We start from the raw sequence: 18,462 nt of genomic DNA, 5'->3' as shown, positions 1-18,462 counted from the left end.
TAAACACAAGAACCAAACCCTAAGAACTAATACCAAAATCAGAATTAACACAAAACACAAGGTGATACCAAAAGGAAACAAAAAAAGCTGGGTCAAAATGACCCAGGACCATGACAGTCACACAGTCCAGTTATAACAGCTGTGTAGCCCTGGATGGGCGGGTGCACAGTCTTGTCCTTGGATCGGCTATTGGTATATCAGTACATCACCACAAACATTTCTGGCAATAAAGAAAGAAAAAAATGTCACTGCTTTTACATGCTTACCTGCAAAACATATTCTATTGGTTCCATCTTTCAGTGGCCTCTGTCAGCTCTTGTTCTACTCTTTAAATTAGTGTAGTTGTCAGCCTGGACTCCTCTTACTACACATTATCATAATTCGCTTAAGAGTCATTGCGAAGATGACACCTGAATATGAATGGCTCACATTGCTAGGCAGAGATGACCATTAATGCTGTTGCATCAATTCAATTCAATTTTATTCAATTCTATTTATATAGCGCCAAATCACAACAAAAGTGACATCAAGGCACTTTATATTGTACAGTACATACAGAGAAAAACCCAACAATCATATGACCCCCTGTGAGCAAGGAAAAACTCCCTTTTGACAGGAAGAAACCTCTGGCAGAACCAGGCTCAGGGAGGGGCGGGGCCATCTGCTGCGACCGGTTGGGATGAGAGAAGGAAGACAGGATGAAAGACATGCTGTGGAAAAGAGACAGAGATTAATAACAGATATGATTCAATGCAGAGAGGTCTATTAACACATAGTGAGTGAGAAAGGTGACTGGAAAGGAAAAACTCAATGCATCATGGGAATCCCCCGGCAGCCTACGTCTATTGCAGCATAACTAAGGGAGGATTCAGGGTCACCTGGTCCAGCCCTAACTATATGCTTTAGCAAAAAGGAAAGTTTTAAGCCTAATCTTGAAAGTAGAGATAGTGTCTGTCTCCTGAATCCAAACTGGAAGCTGGTTCCACAGAAGAGGGGCCTGAAAACTGAAGGCTCTCCCTCCCATTCTACTTTTAAATACTCTAGGAACAACAAGTAGGCCTGCAGAGCGAGAACGAAGTGCTCTAATAGGGTGATATGACCATTATCATTAAGATAAGATGGGGCCTGATTATTTAAGACCTTGTATGTGAGGAGCAGGATTTTGAATTCAATTCTGGATTTAACAGGAAGCCAATGAAGGGAAGCCAAAACAGGCTCTCTCTTTCTAGTCCCTGTCAGCATTCTTGCTGCAGCATTTTGGATTAGCTGAAGGCTTTTCAGCGGGTTTTTTGGACATCCTGATAATAATGAATTACAGTCGTCCAGCCTGGAAGTAATAAATGCATGAACTAGTTTTTCAGCGTCACTCTGAGACAGGATATTTCTAACTTTAGAGATGTTGCACAAATGGAAGAAAGCAGTCTTACATATTTGTTTAATATGTGCGTTGAAGGACATGTCCTGGTCAAAAATGACTCCAAGGTTCCTCACAGCGTTACTGGAGGCCAAGGTAATGCCATCCAGAGTTAGAATCTGGTTAGATACCATATTTCTAAGATTTTTAGGGCCGAGTACAATAACCTCAGTTTTATCTGAATTAAGAAGCAGAAAGTTAGCGGCCATCCAGGTCTTTATGTCTTTAAGACAATCCTGCAGTTTAACTAATTGGTGTGTGTGATCTGGCTTCACAGATAGATAGAGCTGGGTGTCATCAGCATAGCAGTGAAAATGTATGCTATGTTTTATAATGATACTGCCTAAGGGAAGCATGTAAATGTAAACAGAATTGGTCCTAGCTAGTGATACGCAAATCATGAACGAATCGTTCAGTACTCGAGAATCACTTTACTGACTCATGAATCATGATTCACAAGCCCAACCAACTCACTGACTCATCCCTGTTGCTGTTAGCAGCAATGTATCTAGCTTATAATTAAAATTGTGGCGAAAACAACATCCAGTATCTTAACAAAAAAATTTCTCAGGACTCACTCACTCACCCCCTCCCTCCTGGCTCACAGTTTCTTCACCACTCAGAAAGCCAACAATTTAAGGAGAACATGCGGCTAAACATGTCACTCCTGGTCTGATTGGGGACCAGAGAAAACTACAGAGTCTGACACTGTTTTGGCAAAGTTCCACACAGATTCAATATTGATTTTAGTGACCTCCGATTAGCGTAACTGGGTGTCATTACTGCCGACGTCATTACTGCCTGCATTTAATTTTCCCTTTTCATAATGCCAGATGTGTTGCTTTCATCACCGCTGTCTGGGAAATCCCTGATACTACAAGTAGTCAACAATTTAAATTATTGTCTTGAGCAGTGAGCTGAGCTAGATGATGCTCAGAGTGAGGGTTGGGGTTAGGAAAGACAGTTGAATATGTTTATTGTGGGTCAATATTTTAAACTGGATCACTACTGTTAATCTTTGTTTGCAGAGTCTTTCTTTGACTCTTTGAATCATTTACACTATGAACTATGAACAAATTAAAAGTCTTAATAGTTCTTACATTCTGTTTGTTCCGTACATTAAAGCTGCTCTCGTATCTCAGACTCAGAGTGATGTGGTCGTTTGGAGTTTCTGTTAACAGATTTGGAAACATGTGATTGTGGTCTAGTGATTAGAGCTCAAATTTGAGAAGATCTCTCCAACTTATCCAAAGTACTATAGAACAGACCTGTCTTACAGCAACACTGTCAACATTAAACTCATATTGTTTCCACAGTGGTAGCACAGAGTGGGACATTTTCACAGTTGTATTATGACCAACACTTTGTTCAGACTAGCATCAGAAATAAGAATGAATCAAATTTTTGTTATTATATAACAATCTGGTGGTTTTTGTTAGAGTAGAAGAAGTCATATTTTCATATTTTGGTGGGTGATAATTTAACGGATGCCAGAAACATGAGAAAGTAACTTCCCAGAGCTGACACTGGATGTCGCCTTTGTTGTTCTGTCATTAGGACTTGTAGGAAGTTGTGTGTGTTTTGCAGGGATCAGTGGACCTGTGCTCAGCTGATGCAAAGTTCAAATTACATAGAAACACATCGAATTAAAATATTCTGTCTTTATTAAAGTCATACAGTGTGTATCCTTTGACATCATAGTACAGATGAAAAAGCTCATTTGCTCTCACCTGACGTGGCTCTAAGGTGATAGTAGGTGGCGATCTGCCACCTACTGAGTTTCTCCAGTAGGTGGCAGATCACACAAATAAAAGACTGGCAAAGTCATCTCTTACAAAAGTAACACAGGTCTGTCGTGGTAATGGAAGTCAACAGTAACGCAGAACTATTATTCAGGTATGTTTCAGATTAATAAACCTCAGTGTGCACCTGGATGAACATTGTCGTCCTTCAGTGTGTAACAACTTACTGAAGGTTCAACAAACGCTTTCTCATTCGCTGAGTGCTGTCACTGTTTAGATTTTGTTCAGGTTCTGCTGTCACACTAAACTGTACAGACTTGAGAAGATGGCAGAAAGTGAAGAAAACAGCTGAGGGAAAATATTAATGATGTTAAATCCTAAAATTAAAATCGGATTTTTCTATTAACTGGGCGTGCTTCCTTCCACTTTCAACACTTCTCTTTTCAGCAGAGGCGCACTGCGCTTTTACGCACGAGTTTAGAGGCACTGTGTCTCAGAGCAGAGTGCCATGCAGACCTTCAGTGCATGACGGTGTCTCAGGCACAAGTATCACTGCTGCTACAAGATGATCCTGCTGCTCGCTCTGCTTTCTGTTCTCTGGGGAAAACTGGGTCTGTGCCAGGAGGAGGATGGAGGCTTTACCTTTGATGGAAACATCCGCCAATTCGCCATGACCTCCAACACGGTTTACATCGCCACAGAGGAGAGGCTCTACCAGCTGAGCCACGACCTGACTCTGATCAACAGTCTGACCCAGAGGGGAATAATAAAGACCGGAAACCAGCAGGATGATGTGCAGTTTCACCGGGTTTCTGACACAGCTGAGGGGAACGCAACTTTCAGCATCAACGTGTTGTTGCCTTTTACAAGCAATGACTCTCTGATCAGCTGCGGTGTGACTGACGATGACTGCAGTTACTGCGAGGTTCTGGACCTGAAGAACATCTCCAACCTTCTGTACAGAGAACACATCCAGGTGGGACCTCTGAAAAGCAGCAGCAGGTCAGTCAGCTTTCTGGTGGATGTGAAGAAGAAAACTCAGACTGACACTTACATTCTGACCGCGATCAAACAAAACAGAGAAAAGCCCGAAAACAACAAGTGTGGTATCAATCAGAAGACTATCAACCTTCAAAATACAGATAACAAACAAGGTGGAGGTATATTTTCTATAACTGATAGAGCTTCAGGCACACCTCAGATCACAAGTAAAGGTGATGTGGAGTTTGTTGACGGGTTTCAGCTTAATTCAACCATCTATCTGTTCTCCAACGCGCTCTCAGCTCAAACAAACAGAGTCCGTCTCATTTGGCTCAAAGGCGAAAAAAGCAAAACTGATACACTCAAGTCTCTGCGGGGCGCAACTCTCAGTGTCTCTGACGGTGACAGCAGCAGACTCGTGGCCTCCTCGGTCATCCCGGGGGAGCAGCCGGTGCTTTGGAGCGGCGTGTTCAGTGTGGATGGAGGAGATACCGACACCAAGCTGATGGTGTTTGACATCAGCCCTGATTACAGCAGGAACACCGACAGAGATCCAGACTTCTACACCTCTGTGCCATCAGAAGTGACGGTGGGTCGCTGTATAACTTCTAAACATGTTCTGAATGGTTCCTGAATGTAGTTTCCATCTGTGCCTCCACATTTTCATGTGGACAATCATGAAAGCAAAATGTTCACAGAGAGGCAGATTACTTTATCACACAGTGTGGTCACAAAACTAGAAACATCAATCGATTCAGACTCAGTCTGCTACTTCACATAAACAGTTAATGTTAGGCTCAAACTTTCCCATAAAAAACACTTACATATATATATATATATATATATATATATACAGTGGGGCAAAAAAGTATTTAGTCAGCCACCGATTGTGCAAGTTCCCCCACTTAAAATGATGACAGAGGTCAGTAATTTGCACCAGAGGTACACTTCAACTGTGAGAGACAGAATGTGAAAAAAAAATCCATGAATCCACATGGTAGGATTTGTAAAGAATTTATTCGTAAATCAGGGTGGAAAATAAGTATTTGGTCACCTCAAACAAGGAAAATCTCTGGCTCTCACAGACCTGTAACGTCTTCTGGAAGAAGCTTTTCTGTCCCCCACTCGTTACCTGTATGAATGGCACCTGTTTGAACTCATCATCTGTATAAAAGACACCTGTCCACAGCCTCAAACAGTCAGACTCCAAACGCCGCCATGGCCAAGACCAAAGAGCTTTCGAAGGACACCAGGAAAAGTATTGTAGACCTGCACCAGACTGGGAAGAGTGAATCTACAATAGGCAAGCAGCTTGGTGTGAAAAAAATCAACTGTGGGAGCAATCATCAGAAAATGGAAGACATACAAGACCACTGATAATCTCCCTCGATCTGGGGCTCCACGCAAGATCTCATCCCGTGGGGTCAAAATGATCATGAGAACGGTGAGCAAAGATCCCAGAACCACACGGGGGGACCTGGTGAATGACCTGCAGAGAGCTGGGACCAAAGTAACAAAGGTCACCATCAGTAACACACTACAACGGCAGGGAATCAAATCCCGCAGTGCCAGACGTGTTCCGCTGCTGAAGCCAGTGCATGTCCAGGCCCGTCTGAAGTTTGCCAGAGAGCACATGGATGATACAGCAGAGGATTGGGAGAATGTCATGTGGTCAGATGAAACCAAAGTAGAACTTTTTGGTATAAACTCAACTCAACTCGGAAGAAGAATACTGAGTTGCATCCCAAGAACACCATACCTACTGTGAAGCATGGGGGTGGAAACATCATGCTATGGGGCTGTTTTTCTGCCAAGGGGACAGGACGACTGATCCGTGTTAAGGACAGAATGAATGGGGCCATGTATCGTGAGATTTTGAGCCAAAACCTCCTTCCATCAGTGAGAACTTTGAAGATGAAACGAGGCTGGGTCTTCCAACATGACAATGATCCAAAACACACCGCCCGGGCAACAAAGGAGTGGCTCCGTAAGAAGCATTTGAAAGTCCTGGAGTGGCCTAGCCAGTCTCCAGACCTCAACTCCCGCCCCATATAGTGGCGGGAGTTGAAAGTCCGTGTTGCTCGGCGACAGCCCCAAAACATCACTGCTCTCGAGAAGATCTGCATGGAGGAATGGGCCAAAATACCAGCTACTGTGTGTGCAAACCTGGTAAAGACCTATAGTAAACGTTTGACCTCTGTTATTGCCAACAAAGGTTATGTTACAAAGTATTGAGTTGTATTTTTGTTATTGACCAAATACTTATTTTCCACCCTGATTTACGAATAAATTCTTTACAAATCCTACCATGTGGATTCATGGATTTTTTTTTTTTTCTTCACAATCTGTCTTTCACAGTTGAAGTGTACCTCTGGTGCAAATTACTGACCTCTGTCATCATTTTAGGTGGGGGAACTTGCACAATCGGTGGCTGACTAAATACTTTTTTGCCCCACTGTATATACATATATATATATATATATATATATATATATATATATATATATATATATATATATATATATATATATATATATATATATATACACACACACACACAAAATCAAAGAAATTCTAAAGTTTTACTGAAGACACAAGAAAAAGGAGTCTGAATTATTTAAGCTGCTGGTATGTCTGCTGGTGCATGTGACAGACAAACTGAGTTTCACTGAATGATGTTTGACTTCATCACTATTTGAATATGTAGTTGAGAGCAGGGGTGTAGCACTGAACTCTGGGGCCTAAACATATGTGGGACCTTTTTCTGATCATCATCAGAAAAAGTTCTAATCTTAACATATCTACAATATCAGATTTGATGATCAGTGTGTTTGTTTCTCAGCCAAAGATCCTAAAACCTAAGGCAGTCCTCTTCAGGCACAGCTACATGACCTCTGTGCTGGCAGTGAGGCAGAGAGGCTGGATGGTTTTCTTCATTGGGACAGGAGACGGCCAGCTCATTAAGGTGTGTATGAAATGAAACATCTAAAGTACTTAGTTTACCAGCCTGATTTTAAGATGCCATTTCATCATCCTGAAATGCACTGGCTTCCTCACATGAAACAAACATGAAAGATAGTTCTGTCACCAAAATATATTTGTTGAATTAGCATCTATTCATAAAATCACGAACAACCGTTGACCCAAGATAAATAAAAACCAAAACTTTTTAAGAGGCAAATTATTCATGATTTTTTAGCTTGCTTATTTGAACTAGTCTCATTTTATTTCATTGTTGAAGTCTGCTGCAAACTGCAGTCACTTGTGGTCCCTGTAGCTTCTTTGTGTGCTCTTAGTCTCACTGTGAGTTCATCTGTTCACACACTGCAAGGTTTTGTTTGTGGAGTGGAGAAATGAGAGCTGTGACCCTGAAAGCTCAAAAAGCTTCAAGTATTTTATCTAATATGACGAGAGCAAGAGATAGAGAAACAAGCTGAGAGGGATGTTGTCATGGTTTGATTTTTTTCGGTCATATCGACTCTTTGATCACAGTTTGTGATTAAGTCGGAAAGTTTGTTTTACAGATAAGAAATACCGACTGTTTCACAACATATACAGCAGATATCAGCATGACACTGAATCCAAGCAGCACAAACACATAAGAGCTTCTTATGAATGAGGGAAAACTTAAAATAAACAGCCTTTCATTTGGAAGATAGTGGTCAGAGAAAAATAAGCAATTGAAATGTTCATTAAACATAAAAACGTGAATTCTTATTTTCACAAATTCTTGTTGTCAGCTGTCTGTGGACAGGAACTATCACGCTGCCTGTCCCACGGTGCTCTACAGGACAAGTGATGATCGCAAAGTGTTTCCCAAATTACATCTGGATCCAGTGGGTCATAAACATGTGTATGTGCCATTTAGAAACCAGGTACTTAAATTATTTACTGATTATCTTAATGTCACATGTACCTGTGCTGCATTTTAAAGTGTTTGTTGTTCTAGATAAGGCGAGTTCCTGTGTCAAAGTGCAGCTCGTACACAAGTGTGCAGGAGTGTTGGTCTGCACAGGATCCATACTGTGGTTGGTGTGGCTCTAAAAGCAGGTGAGAGAAACAACATGCAGCTGATGTCTCCAAACTATTCTGAACTTGGTGATCATTTCTCCTTCTTCTCCTAGCTGCACATTTGAAGATGACTGCACAGATTCAGACTGGCTGTCCATTCCTGATGAGTCCCAGCACAAAATGATTTCCCACAAAGTTGAAAAGGACACAAACGGACAGGTACAGCTTACAAACACAGTCGGGACTGCAATCATTTGTGGCTTTCAGGTATTTCTCACACATGTTCTTCATTTTCAGATTTTACTAAAAATCCACACACACTTGACTGTGGGCCAGGAAGTGTCGTCCAACTTTACCTGTCAGTTCACTGCAAGGTCCAGCTCGATTTGTGCTTTGAATAACCCTCCTCCACAGTTCCCACAATGCACCTGCATCCTGTCTGATCGTACACTTCCTGCTGATGGTCAGTGAGTTTTCATAAATAATCCAACGAATGAAATACTTTGCAGTCAGACCTGCTTACTGATCTGCAACACTTCCCAAAAAGCAAAATAGAAACATTACAGAGCTGACTCTGACAGATGAAATATTCTTTACTAGTTGACAAATCTGAGCTGTTCGTTATTACAAACTGTTGCAACTCATTAAACATATATGTCTAAAAATTAGCAATTGAAGGCTATGACACTGATCGTGTTTTTTTTATTTATTTATTTTATTTAACAGGTCTGCATGTCACAGTGAAATTTAGACTTGGTTCAACACAACTGTCAGAACAGCTGAGGTTGACTAACTGCTCTGACATCAGTGGACCACCAAGTTCAGTCTTGTAAGTCCAATCAATTATAAAGATTATGAAGATGGATCACTAATAACACAACATTATGTGTCATCACCAAGTAAAATGTATTACTACTGAGGAGTCTCTTTGTTTTATGTTGTATTTTTGGACATTATCGTTTTCTTGATGATTTCAACACTAATATGTAATTGTTTCTCTTCAGGTGTCAGCAGTGCATCAAAGCTGGTTGTGGATGGAACACAAACAGATGTTCCTGGGCCGATCAAACAGAGATCAATGTAATAATTCATGCCTTTAGTTTACCTAGTTCAGGTTTTTCCTCATTAACATATTTGTTTTAATTTTATTTCGCTGATACCATTCTACATGTTTAGGCTATTTTGATGTATCTTTTTTAAATCTACTTTTGGGAATAAGAAAGTCTATCTTATCATATAATTAAGTCTTCCACTTTAAGTTTATATTACTTTTGAGATTTTTCAATCATTATTAAGGGTGGGTTGGTCTAATGTTCAAATATCTATTGCTTCTCAAAAGCAGTAATATTATATGCAATAATATGTTAAGTGATTATGACAACTCACAAATACCAATTCAGTTGCTTGACAAAAATCGTGATTAAATTCTTTCCTTGTAAATAAGACAGAACTTCCATTCTCATCAGTCCTACATAGTTTCTTTAGACAATGACAGTAAACCTGCCATATTGATTCCCTCTGCTTCCTCCTGCAGGACAGCGTTTGCCAAAATGTGCAGTCTGGGAAGAACTTCTCTGTGAGTCTGAACCTCAGTCCTCAAACTCATTGTTCCTCTGACACCTTATTCGTGTTCAAAGCTTCCAACATCAGCTGATGGCCGTGGATTAAAGCTGATCATTTTTTGTCTTACTGTCAGATCCCAGAGATCTCCTCCATCACTCCCAGTGTGGTGTCTTTCTACGGTAGAAACCACGCAGTGCTGTCAGGTCGTAACCTCGATAATGTGACTGCAGTGAGGATGCAGGCCGATACTGACTGTACTCCAAAAGAGTGAGTCACTTTACACTAGTGATGTGTCACTCGCGAACGAAATGGCTCTTAGAGCCGGCTCTTTGACGTGAACAACGCGAGCCGGCTCCTTATTGCAAGCCGTGTTTTTTTGTTTATCCCTTCTCTCACCCTCTCTCTCTCACACCATCTCTCTCTCTCGCACTTTTTTTCCGCTTCACTCCGCACGCGAGCCTTGTGCTTTCCGCTGGGATGAGGGGGGAGGGGTGGTAGTTACACTCGCAGTAGCGCAGGAACAGACCGGGAGGGAAAGAGAGAAAGAGAGCCAGGGACAACAACGTCACATTAGAAAGGTATAGTAATCATCCACAACTATTTTCAGTTGTGGATGTTAAAGGGTTCAGAAAGTTTATTCATGCAGGCCTATATAACAAAGAATGTGCATCTTCTTTTTGTTTTCATATTTTAATTTATATTTAATGGTGTTATGGTTTGCAGTGTTTTGTGTTGTTTCATTTTAAATTTGTTTAAAAGGAAAAAGCTGAAAATTTAAATAGTTAAAAGTTGTACTGTGACTAGTTGATTTTTGTATTACATTTTATTTATTACATTTTATGTGGAGTGAATAAATAAAAGTATATTTACGGTGGCCCCTAGAGACAAAGCACGTACAAACTCCAAAACACGTAAAAACTCCAAAACAAAAGACAACAGAAGTGCTCCAGGATGCTAGGCGCAGTGTTGAGCTTTTGTTACCTAGTGGCTACACAAGCCAGCAATTAGGAACGACTGGATTTGGTGTGTGGTAGTAACAGGTAAATGAACATGTTTTTTTTTAATTATTTGAATATATATGAGTGCTTGTGTATAAATACACAAACAATACACATATGCTTTCATGCTTTCAATTATGTAATTTAAGTGATCTAGGTAGCTCTGTTTTGGAAGTTCAGTTAACGCTAGAAATGTGTTTTGGAGTTTGTACGTGTTTTGTCTCTAGGGGCCACCACATATATTTATATATAAACATATATAAATAAAGCCACTTTTTTTTTACATTAGTAATTCCTTTTGTGCATAATTTTATATTATTGTTAATAATAAATCAATTAAAGCAACAAAACAACCTGAAGAGCCGGTTCGGAGCCGAAAGAGCCGGCTCTTTTTAGTGAGCGGAGCCAAAAGAGCCAGTTCTCTAAAAAGAGCCGGAAATCCCATCACTACTTTACACACAACTAATGCACAACTGATAGTTTGTGCTTTGGATACAAAGCACACAGTAAAATCTAGAGATTATTCCAGGGAAACACCACTCATACTGAAATATAGATTAAATGTTTGAAGTAAAAACAGCACAAATGTTTTCTCAGCATTGTTCTCAGACAGACCAACTGAGAGTAAACCCTGAAACTAAAGCTCACTGTCCTATTTTAGGATTTAAGGAATTTAACGTAAATTATTTTCACTGTTTTGTTTTGGGGTTTCTTCTGTTTTAATTAATGATCTTCTTCTTCGGGCTTTTGAGGGTTTTTTCTTTTATCACAATAAAAGTAACTTTGAAAAAACTACAAAACACATACTTTGGTAGTTTAGACTGGCATTTAGTTATGTTGTTGAAAATTTTGATACTCAGCTTTTGTCTGTTTTCAGTTTATGAGTATCATGATAATGTCAGTGATTTTTTTTCTGTGTCTGTGTGTGTTCTGGTCAGATCTTCTGTTTGGGGCAACACTGGTTTCAGTCTGACGTTCCACATTCCCAGTTCAAATATCAAAGGCGTGGTCAACGTATGTCTTCTCCTCCCAGATGGTCATTGCCATGGCAAAGCTAAAATCACCTACAGCTCATTACCATCATGCACCAATATTACTCCAAGCAGCAGCTGGATCAGGTGCATTTTTTCTACTGAAACCTCCAAATAACACATTAAAGTTATGACGGATCTCTTTTAGATATACACTTTAAAACAACTTATAATGTTCAATAAGCAGAGATGTGAAACTGAACATGATATATTGAGATATAATTGGAACTCTAATACCCATCATGGTAGAAGAGAATCCCAGTTACGAGTTAGGACAGGACTCTCTGGAGTCCAGGTGTTAGTGGTGGTGAAGATGAAATTGGTGGTTTAGATGGGGCTCTGATTGTACACAATGAGATGGAGATGAGGAGGTGGCAGGATCCACAAATAAGAACCTATAAGGCTGAAATGATAGAGAGGGGGAGGCTGAATGGCTCGGAGCAGGTAGGCAAGAAAATAACAGAATGTGAAAGTGAAGGCAATGTAAAGAAATCGACTCACAGCAGAGCTGCCAGGAAAGCAGGCACATGAGTAATTACAGATCTTCCTTATTGAACATAGGCTTTATTTTTAAATACTAAGACTTTGGCTGATGTCACACTGTCTCCAAATCCACCAATGAACCAAAGGTACCATTAAATAAACATGACACAGTGATGAAGAAAGCTTTCTATCTGTTTAGGATTTTAGCCTTCTCCTTTACAAGCGTTTGTCGATGCAGCTCAGAGGTACAGAGGTACTGAGTACTCCACTGATGCTACAACACAGTTAAAGTGACACATGTAATGTGTTGTCATCAATAAATTAGCTAAAGCAACAGTAGTGAATCGTGACAAAATTTCAGCAGAACTATTTTTGAGTCAAGACCTGCTGCTTTGACAGTAACTTAAATCGTATTTTTGAGATTTATTCTAGGAAGCAGCAGAGAAACCGTTCTGGGTCATCTGATGGGGAAAGAGAGCCACTTCCCAAAAAAAGTCTTTTGCTATAAGGCTACTTCCACTTTTAGTTGCAACTGAAAAAGGAAATTCTGTCATCTCAGTTTCTTTTTTCACCTTAAAAAGGAACCCCATTTTATTTAAGAGTTTGTTTAAAGCACCAATCTTTACCTAGGCATTGGTTTCTTAATGGTATGTATTCAGCTTTATGCCAACATAAGTCAACTAAAACTGAGAGATTTTAAGATTGATACAGTTAAAGACAAACACAGACATTTTAAATGTTCTCTGGTGCTCTGTGTCCTGCAGTGGGAAGAGGAAGATCACACTCACTGGGTCCCATCTTAACTTTGTTGAAGGGGTCATGCACAGCCCCACAATGCACAGCCCCACAATGCAGGAGGTCAGACTTCCCAGGTACATCAGCTCTCAGGTACATTACACCTTCTATTACTGTTTAAGTTAACCAGCCATGTTATATCAAAAATTATAAATTACAGTGTGTCTGAATATGTGATGTTGCGTGCTGTTTTGGTCACGTCGTGTTGTCTTTTGTGTACATTTAATTTCATTGCAGAATCTCACCTATGATTCACCTGCAGCTCTGAGCATTTCTAGCAGTACTGTGTATTTGAAAGTAGCCAATGAAACCTTGACCTGCTCCAGAAAACTCTCGTACTATCCAGACCCTGAGTTTACCAGCTTCACAGCCACAAGGACAGGGAAAGATGTGCACATCACCATTCAGGTATTTTTAAATATACTTTTTTTTTTATCATACATATGTATGTGTGGCATCAGTTCATTGAAATGTAGCCTTTGTTTTTCTTCATTTAGAAAAAAACAGACAAGCTGGAGATGACGATAGATGAGTTATCAGTGTGGGGCGTTGAAGACAAGCCAAAAAATTGCACCATGGAAGCCAAAGAAACCAGTGACAACATTGACTCTTTCACCTGTGAGATTAAAAGCTCAACCAACCCTGAATTTCAACAATTATTGGTAAATATTTCTTTCATGTTAACCAAACCAAATAGTTGTGTGGAGATGTAATGTCAGTTTCATTCTGGCAGTAGAAACATTTCAGTATTTTAGTACAGTAAAATAGGAATTAAAATTGTACTGAGAATGTTTTCACATAGAATTCATTAGGTATACTTGTTAACCTGCTCGTAAATGCAACCCTCCTACCAATAATATCATGGTAAAGCTGAACAGCTGAAATTCAAGCTCAGTGTAACTCTGAATGTGACATGGTTGTTCAGGCTAGACAGGCTGGTCTGAGTATTTTATAAACTGCTGATCTACTAGGATTTTCCAACATCACTTTTAGGGTTTAGAGAAAATGGACTGGCAAAGAGAAAATATGCAGTGAGCTGAAGGTTGCTTGGTGGAAAATGCCATGTTGATGTTAGAGATCAGAGGGGAATGGCCAGAGTGTTGTTAGGAAGACAACAGTAGCTCAATAAAACACTCATTACAATGAAGTATGATGACGAGCATCTCTGAACCTTGAAGCAGTTGGGGTACAGCAGCAGAGCACCCCACTCCTATCAGCTAAGAACAGGAAACTGGGGCAACAGTTTGCACAGACTATTATGGTGGAATTTGCAGCAACTGGGTGATAATATCAGCTCAGTATTGACTCTGTGGGGAATGTTTCCAGCACCTTGTTTATATTATTTTTTTTATTGCATATAGTTCTGACAACAAACTGGAACCCAATATGGAACTTGCAAACTATAACTAATGCAATGTGTGGCAAAAAACAAAGAAAAATCCAGTATGTAAACATGCAAGGCCTTTTTCCCAGTATAGTATGCTGTATGTGATTTGTTTTTGTTTTTTTGTTTGTTTGTTTTGGGTTTTTTCATAGATAAAATACGGAGACAAATCTGTCACACTGGAAAATAAAGATAAATCTGGAGTTTCTTATTTTCCGATGCTGATCCTTGTCCTGCTGCTGATACCAGCCATTATTACTGGTAAGAACACAATTTAGAAGTGAATTTTAGTCCCTAACCAGCCTATAAAAGGATGTGCAGGTCAACTCTTTAACAACCATACCATTCTTTTGCATTGCGCTATAATCTTGTTGCAGTGGCGTTATTCTACCAAAGACAACAGCAGAGGCTCGCTGATGAGATGAACAAGTTTGTGGAAGACCTTGAGCTCAACATCAGGAATGACATCAGACAAGGTCAGTCACAAAATCTCACAGCATCACTTTGATGTACAATTTATACTGCTCGAAAATTAAAGAAAAGCTTTTAAAATGCATGTCAGTGCAAGGAAAAAAAATCATGCTGGATATCTATAATGATATGGACTGGATGATGTACAGTATTATGAATGTATGCAAGTATTCGTATTCTCCATTGTTTGATCAACTGAAACATAATGTCCCAGAGGTGTTCTGTTGGATTTCGGGCAGGCGTGTATAGGGGTTAGTCAATGGTATCAATTCCTTCATCCTCTGTGAGCTGCCTGCTCATGAGGCCAGACATTGTCATGTACCATGAGGAACCTAGGACCCACTGCCCCAGCACAGGTTGACAATGAGTCCAATGATTTCTTCCTAGTACCAAATGTTAGTCAGGGTGCCATTACCTTGGGGCGACTGTGGCTCAGGGGGTTGGGAAGCGTATCTGTAACCGGAAGGTCGCCGGTTGGATCCCCAGGCTCTCTGTCCTGGTCGTTGTGTCCTTGGGCAAGACACTTCACCTACCGCCTACTGGTGTTGGCCGGAGGGGCCGATGGCGTGATATGGCAGCCTCGCTTCTGTCAGTCTGCCCCAGGGCAGCTGTGGCTACAACTGTAGCTGCCTCCACCAGTGAGCGAATGTGAGAGAGAATGAATAGTGGCATTGTAAAGCACTTTGGGTGCCTTGAAAAGCGCTATATAAATGCAATCCATTATTATTGTTATTACCTAGCTAGTAGAGGTCTGTGTGCCCCTCTGTGGATGTGCCTCACAAGCACATAAGAAATATTTTGCACTGTCCGCTTCAGAAAGGTTTATCTGACAGAGGAAATAAATTTTCCACAGTTGTGCAACATTAAAAGGAAGTGAGGTCTATGTGAAGAGTCACCACAAAAACAAAGTTACCAGAAAAGTTACATTTGCAAAACCACATTCAAACTACTTGGGGCAGTTTTAGAAATAACCGCCGTGGACAGATGAAATATAATTAATTTAAATATGTCAGTTTGAGGTTCTGTATCAATAGATGAATGATTGTAAAAGGTCTGGACTGCAGTCGGGCCAATTCATCAACTAAAGTGAATTTTTATACCCTGAAGTCGTGCTGTTGTTATAGACCCAGTATGCAGTTTAGCATTGTCTTGTTGAAATGTTCAGGGAAGGCCTTACCTGACATAATCATGAATTACAGTAGTCCAGCCTAGAAGTAATAAATGTATGAACTGCAAGCATGAAACACGATGTTTCTAATGTTAGAGATGTTGTGCAAATTGAGAAGGTCTTACATTATATAATATTTGCACTGAAAGATATATCCTGGTTAAAACGGAGTCTAAGATTACTGTGTTACGGAAGGTAACCAGTATCTGGTTAGAGTACAACAACTTCAGTACTACTGTAGTTTTAAAAATGTCAATGGTCAGCATGATGGCATAGTCTAACAGCAAGAAGGTCCTTAGTATATCTAAATTTAAAAGCAGGAAATTAGAGGTCTTGCAGGTGTTTATGTCTTTAGCTCTTTATGTGGTTTAACTAATTGGTATCTGTCTGACATCACAGACAAATAAAGCTGATTATCATCTGCATAGCAATAAAAATGTATGCTATGCCTTCTAATAATACTGACTAGTAGAACTGGTCCTAACACAGAACTCTGTGGAACTCCTTAATTAACCTTAGTGTGTGAAGAAAATTCCTAGATTAGATATGATTCAAACCACTGCAGCGCAGCACATTTAATGCCTACAACATGGTCTAAACGCTGTTACAAAATATTGTGATCAAGAATATTAAACACTCCACTGAGGTCTAGCCGGACAAACATAGATATGACTCGACAACAAGATCATTTGTAATCTTCATTAATGTTGTTTCTGTCCTGTGAGTTCAGAATTCAGACTAAAAAAAATAAACCATTCCTCTTTTTGGATTGATTGATTATATCTAAGATCAAAATGTAAATTTATTGTTAGGACTTCTAGACATGGGATCTAATAGACACACTGACAGTTTGGAGGAAGTAATTATTGATGTCAACTCGGAAAAAAGGGAAAAATTAGCTAATATTTCTCTAACAACCTGCATCTTTTCTGTTGAATAAAATGTGGGCATCTGAAATATGCATATAATTGCATTCTGTTTTTATTTACATTTTAAACAGGTTTTTATTTTGGATATGTGTTTGTAGTTTGCAAGTTGTGAAATGACCCTACCCACACAGTGTACAGTTCTCATGGTTTCAGCTTTATTTTTAACCAAAAGCACTCTTTCTATTTCCGGCACAGTCTTGTAGCCCGGAACCAACTCTCTCCATGGTTTCCTCCACTACATGCTCCCTTCCCGCCAGTCTCCTCTGTCACTATAAAAGGAGACGGAGTCATTAGTCCCATCATAATCATGTGTCCCCTCTGACATCCAGCACCACCCCATGAGCTCACTATACCACATACACCACCAACGTTTTCTTGATTTTTACAATTCCTTTGCATGTAATCTTAAAATGTATACCTGGTTGCTTCGGTATTCATTTGCCCTGCAGTCCATAATGCAATAGGGATTTATGCTTCACCTGCCAGTATTGGCATTTAAAATACTTCTAAGAAATTAAGTAGCAGCTGTTAAAAAGTTTGCATTATTTATTTTTAGTTTTATACTCTGAAGTTTTCCTATTGTAATCTTTCAACATTATCTTCCAGGACACATTTGCATCTTGTTCTCTGCAAGTTCCAAATTATCGGAACTGCGTTTCATCGTATGTGATAAGTGCCTCAACTTTACCACATATTGGCCTGTATTTTACAGCTTCACTATCTTCAGGTTGCTTAGTGTCGCATACATAGAGTTCCTGTTTATGGTTTTTGTTATATAACACTAATAAGGCTGATGGTAAAACAGAATGACATTATAGGATGCAGTCATATGTGGCCATTTTTGTATTAATCAGTGAATTGCAACACTGCACTGACTTAGACATTTTCACTACCTCTTTTCTGTGACCTGCAAGAACTTGCCTGCTTCACAAGTTCACTTTTCACCTGATAACATAGACATTCATGCTTTGTACTTTGTGCACGTAGCCTGTGGTTTATCAAGTCAGCTTCACTGGAGTGTCTTCCACAGGTTTTGTGGAGTTGCAGACAGAAAACGCTGATCTACTGGAAAATGTTGGAACAATTCCTTTCCTGGATTTCAAGCACTTTGCCTCCAGAATCTTTTTTCCTGAGGTGAACGAAGCTCAAAAGAAACCAAATGCTGATACGTGACAAGCTTATTCTGTGAACTGTGAAAAATTACCAATTGGTGTCAGTTTAGTAGAGCTGTGTTGTTGTTTTTCAGAATGAATCTTTGATGGAATCCTGTATCAAAGACATCAGTCAGGTAAGTTTTGACGTCATCTGTTGTTTGCAGTTGTTTTCATGGTTTCATTCCATCTGTCGTTATGTTATGTTATGTTATGTTATGATCAGGATGTGGTGAAGATTCAGCTTGATGAGTGTTGCCAGGGCTTGTCCAGGCTGATCCAGGACCAGCTCTTCCTCACCTCCATGGTGCATGCTCTCGAGGAAGAGAAGAGTTTCACCA

At 39.9% G+C, this 18,462-nt stretch overlaps 1 protein-coding gene across 2 annotated transcripts in view; it reads left to right on the top strand.

Moving 5' to 3' along the window:
- Nucleotides 1-3,259: 3,259 nt before the first annotated feature.
- Nucleotides 3,260-18,462, top strand: part of plxnc1 (plexin C1) — a 36,447-nt gene continuing 21,244 nt past the window's right edge. The window contains exons 1-20 of one of the 2 annotated variants that reach the window (XM_080886145.1): nucleotides 3,260-3,310; nucleotides 3,607-4,726; nucleotides 6,980-7,102; nucleotides 7,878-8,012; nucleotides 8,087-8,187; nucleotides 8,262-8,367; nucleotides 8,446-8,611; nucleotides 8,875-8,977; nucleotides 9,153-9,228; nucleotides 9,683-9,724; nucleotides 9,845-9,978; nucleotides 11,648-11,827; nucleotides 12,988-13,111; nucleotides 13,256-13,426; nucleotides 13,516-13,680; nucleotides 14,555-14,663; nucleotides 14,780-14,878; nucleotides 18,001-18,104; nucleotides 18,217-18,258; nucleotides 18,348-18,462. The exon at nucleotides 18,348-18,462 is cut by the window's right edge and continues 10 nt beyond it. In XM_080886145.1, coding sequence (XP_080742271.1) covers nucleotides 3,722-4,726; nucleotides 6,980-7,102; nucleotides 7,878-8,012; nucleotides 8,087-8,187; nucleotides 8,262-8,367; nucleotides 8,446-8,611; nucleotides 8,875-8,977; nucleotides 9,153-9,228; nucleotides 9,683-9,724; nucleotides 9,845-9,978; nucleotides 11,648-11,827; nucleotides 12,988-13,111; nucleotides 13,256-13,426; nucleotides 13,516-13,680; nucleotides 14,555-14,663; nucleotides 14,780-14,878; nucleotides 18,001-18,104; nucleotides 18,217-18,258; nucleotides 18,348-18,462 — 3,100 coding nt within the window. In that variant the 5' untranslated portion in view covers nucleotides 3,260-3,310; nucleotides 3,607-3,721. The remainder of the gene's footprint in view (nucleotides 3,311-3,606; nucleotides 4,727-6,979; nucleotides 7,103-7,877; nucleotides 8,013-8,086; nucleotides 8,188-8,261; nucleotides 8,368-8,445; nucleotides 8,612-8,874; nucleotides 8,978-9,152; nucleotides 9,229-9,682; nucleotides 9,725-9,844; nucleotides 9,979-11,647; nucleotides 11,828-12,987; nucleotides 13,112-13,255; nucleotides 13,427-13,515; nucleotides 13,681-14,554; nucleotides 14,664-14,779; nucleotides 14,879-18,000; nucleotides 18,105-18,216; nucleotides 18,259-18,347) is intronic. The other variant, XM_080886146.1, reaches the window with a different exon arrangement.

This window comes from Rhamphochromis sp. 'chilingali' (assembly GCF_963969265.1).
Source record: "Rhamphochromis sp. 'chilingali' genome assembly, chromosome: 7".
Classification (NCBI taxonomy): domain Eukaryota; kingdom Metazoa; phylum Chordata; class Actinopteri; order Cichliformes; family Cichlidae; genus Rhamphochromis; species Rhamphochromis sp. 'chilingali'.
The sequence above is the reverse complement of the archived record's forward strand: the minus strand, read 5'-3'. Positions and strand labels throughout refer to the sequence as shown.